The following is a 3,760-nucleotide window of genomic DNA, read 5'->3' on the forward strand; positions in this document are numbered from 1 at the left end:
GTCTACCCTAGTTCTGGACGTATTTTAGGGTATATATAGCGTGTCCAATTTAGGTAAGAAAGGAGTTGGAGTCGAAAAAGGAAACTGCAGAAAATCACCCGAAGTTAAAACATTCAAATCATATAAATCAAACATTTGTCCAATCGAAACCAATGTTGAATTTATGAAATAACGAAAATTTAAATCATCAAAAGGTTCATCAAATTCCTAATGAACAAAAACCTTAGCCTATCATATTTTGAAGAAAAAGTTTCTTCTATGCGACCGCATAGAAGAAACCTATGCGGTCGCATAGGTCATTTGAGTTGCCCAATTTTTTTCCCTGTAACCATCTATGCGACCGCATAGATGGTTACACTATGCGGTCGCATAGATGTAACCAACTATGTGGTTTTTACATTTTGGTCCCTGAACTTCCTTGTTGCTTCTCTTGACTTCTTTCTTCGATTTCTTCATCTTTTCAACAAATTTTGTCTTCCAATTAATGATTGAGACCATCAATTCTCATGCCCCTCATTCGGCACATCTTTTGAGTATTTGCGCTTTAGTCCTCCAACTTTCAATTGTCTTCATTTCAGTCCCTCTTTAATACTTTCTTCTTCCATTTGTTTTGCTTTGTCATTGAGCTCATACTTGGCATGTTTTCACTCTCGTTTTGCATTTAGCTCAACTTCTCAATATTTGCACCTTTGGTCCTTGAACTATCAAATTGTTGCATTTTGGTCCTTCTTTGGCTCTTTTCTCCTGAATTCCACAATTTCCATTGAATTACCTACAATGCATGAATTTAACTGGATTAAGTCACATGTCCTATTGAGCCGCATTGGACTCAGTCAAAACCCTGAAGTCTGCGAAGTTCCCTTAAAGTTCAAACCAGAGCGCCATTTTGCTGAAAATGTTTCAAGCAAAATCGAGTTATCGGGTCTGCTCTTGGAACACTTCTGACTGTAATGGCATTGGCAAGGCTTATTCAAGGTTTTATATGGAGCGTACCACCCAATGAGGAGAGGATTGATCTCTCTACATCGGATGAACTCCTTCTGACTAAACCTTTGCTTGTACATGGAAGGCCTCGCTTGCATGAGGCAATGTACCCTACCCTGTAGCACCTTGAAATGGTCTACTATAAAAAAAATCATAATGTGCGTCCGTAGGAGAGAGAGACTAGTCTTTTCTTTTAATTACCTTAATATCTAAGTTCTTCGTGGCAAATAAAATTAGTATTTGAATATATAATGCATTTTCGATCTGCATTTCTATCAAATTGGGAAAGAATTGTGATCGTTAAATAGACCATATATTGGTTTCTCTTTCTATATAAATTTGGTACCTATGTTATATATGCCCATCTACACCAAAAATTACACTCCGACCGATCCAGTATCACTTATTGAAATTTAACCAAGTAAGTTTATCACGTTATCTTGAGCAATGTTATGAAATAACCGGTACCGCTTCAGATCCCGTTTTTATGGGCATGAAATCATGAATTAATTGCATCAACTTAGATGTTAATTTATTTGTTTTTAAACAACACACATTAATAAACTGAAGAAGTCATCTTTAATATTAGGGAAAATTGCAGCAGCGGTACCAAACCTTTCGTTTATTAGCAGATTTTGCCAAAACCTTTAGTTTGTACCACCGTGAGTACCAAATCTTTGAAAAATTTGCACCTGAAGTCCAAATGGATGGTTTCTATTAGTTTGACCGTTGGTTGATCCAATAAATTGACTTTGACCAATTTTAAAAGAGGCAAAATTGTAACTTTGAATTAAATTTAAAAACAAAGAAACAAAAAAAAAAAAAAAAATCAAAAGCATATAACTATTCATCTTCTCTTTCCCACTCCCACTGTCACCATCTCCTTGATACCCAATCCCAAATTAATCCAACACCACAGTCGTCGTTGCATCCCCTGCCTTCCGCTTCCGCTACAAAACTCATCTTATCATCAATTTCATCATCCCAAATCACAAACCATTATCAAACCAATCAAAAAACCATTTCATTCCCATCAAGAATTTTCAAGTCAATGTAATCTACGGTTTCAAGTCAATGTAATCTATGGTGGCGGAAACACACCTTACGGCCACACCCACCATTTCAGACCACCACAGACGCTCAATATGATGGTGATGATTCAATAAAATAGGGCCAAAACATCAATGTATTTTCTAGGATTTTACATCCAATGCGTGTGAATAAGACTCTAATATCCAATCCAACTTATGGTTTTCCCATTGTTCAATCCACAAACTCACCTACTAGAACTCATATTCATACTCAAACGATTGTGGGTACACAATTAATTGATCCAGTTGCTGCTCAATTGCCTCGTAATTCGATCCCTGAAGTAGCGACTTGACTGTTCCGTCAATTGCAATTGGCGGCCAAAATATTGTTCTTCCATCCATTGTGATTCACCGATGGTCGAAGTGGGCCTTTCCTTGCTTTGTGAGAGCTAAAATACTGCTTAGTAGATCTCTTTGATTTGGAAGGGATGATGAATACAGGGTGCGTTAATTTAGGGTCGAGGGGTGGGGTTATGAAAAGTACTTTTTATTTTTTGGGGTAGGGGGTGGACTGACTTTTCTCTTTTTATTAATCTATGTTTTGTTTTATTTTTATTTCAAAGTTACCATTCTACCCCTTTTAAAATTGGTCAAAATCAATTTCTTGAGTCAACTAACAGTTAAATTAATAGAAATCATCCATTTGGACTCCAGGTGCGAGTTTTTCAAAGGTTTGGTACTCACGGTGACACAAATTAAAGGTTTAGGCAAAGTCTGCTAATAAACGAAATGTTTGGTATCGCTGCTACAAATTTCCCTTAATATTATGAAATTGTGGATGTCACGAGTTATGAAAATTTTTATCGAAGGAAATGCATAATGTGTAGATAGCAAACAGCACCGCTTCAATTACGAATGTCATTCTTATTTTTCTGCATTTATTCTTTCCTCTTTGCTGGCATACTTTATTACCATCAAGTGGAAAATGAGATAATAACACAAGAATTTAAAAAATGATATGATGTGTACCAAAGTATATATAGAATTGGCTATATGAATCCTTCCTTTTATTTCTGTTAGATTCTCTGTTGTAATTGACGATTCTGTGAACAAAGATGACTAAATTGAATATGTATAAAAGTCAATGAATAAGGTGCAATTTTGTATAGTTGTATAAATTAGCTTAAGGTTAGAAATCAAGTTTGGAACAATGAAGAAGAGATGCCACAATTTTGCTAGCTACTCACCAAGACATTGCTCGAGCGATAAAAGAAGAATGGTTGTCGCTAGCTTGTCACTACCTATTCTCTCGAGCGAAAGTCTGTAGCTTGCTTTTCGTTGGAGGGTCACTCGAGCCACAGTGTTATTCAGTTAACCCTAATTCGCGATTTTGAAAAGTTTTACACGGTCTATAATACCTAAACATTCCTAACTATAAATACCCAAGTCTTGCACAACTTTCTTAAGTGGTTTTTCATTGTGCCTCACATACATATCATCTTCATATCATTCTTTGAATATCTAAGTCTTTGCTCATACCTTGATTCAATCCCTTGATTCTTGAGATCCGGCAACCACATATTGAGAAAACATCAAACCCTTGAAGTCAAAACACCTAACTTCCTTAACACCCTAAGGAATGTATTATCTTAGTTGGGCATTGGGAGAAGTGGACTGTCTCAACTATCTAGCCGTCATATTAACACAATAACTTTTTCAAGAGTTCTTGTTTGGAGTAGGTGGTC

The 3,760-nt window shown here is 36.2% G+C and overlaps 1 protein-coding gene across 1 annotated transcript in view; it reads left to right on the plus strand.

The window, feature by feature from the left end:
* The window catches only part of LOC111406556 (isoleucine N-monooxygenase 2-like), a 3,351-nt gene extending 2,245 nt beyond the window's left edge, over positions 1 to 1,106 (plus strand). The window contains exon 3 of the mRNA XM_023035960.1: positions 906 to 1,106. Within this exon, the coding sequence (XP_022891728.1) occupies positions 906 to 1,106 (201 nt within the window). The remainder of the gene's footprint in view (positions 1 to 905) is intronic.
* The last annotated feature ends 2,654 nt before the right edge of the window (positions 1,107 to 3,760 follow it).

Source organism: Olea europaea, chromosome 12 (genome assembly GCF_002742605.1).
Source record: "Olea europaea var. sylvestris chromosome 12, O_europaea_v1, whole genome shotgun sequence".
Taxonomy (NCBI): Eukaryota; Viridiplantae; Streptophyta; class Magnoliopsida; order Lamiales; family Oleaceae; genus Olea; species Olea europaea.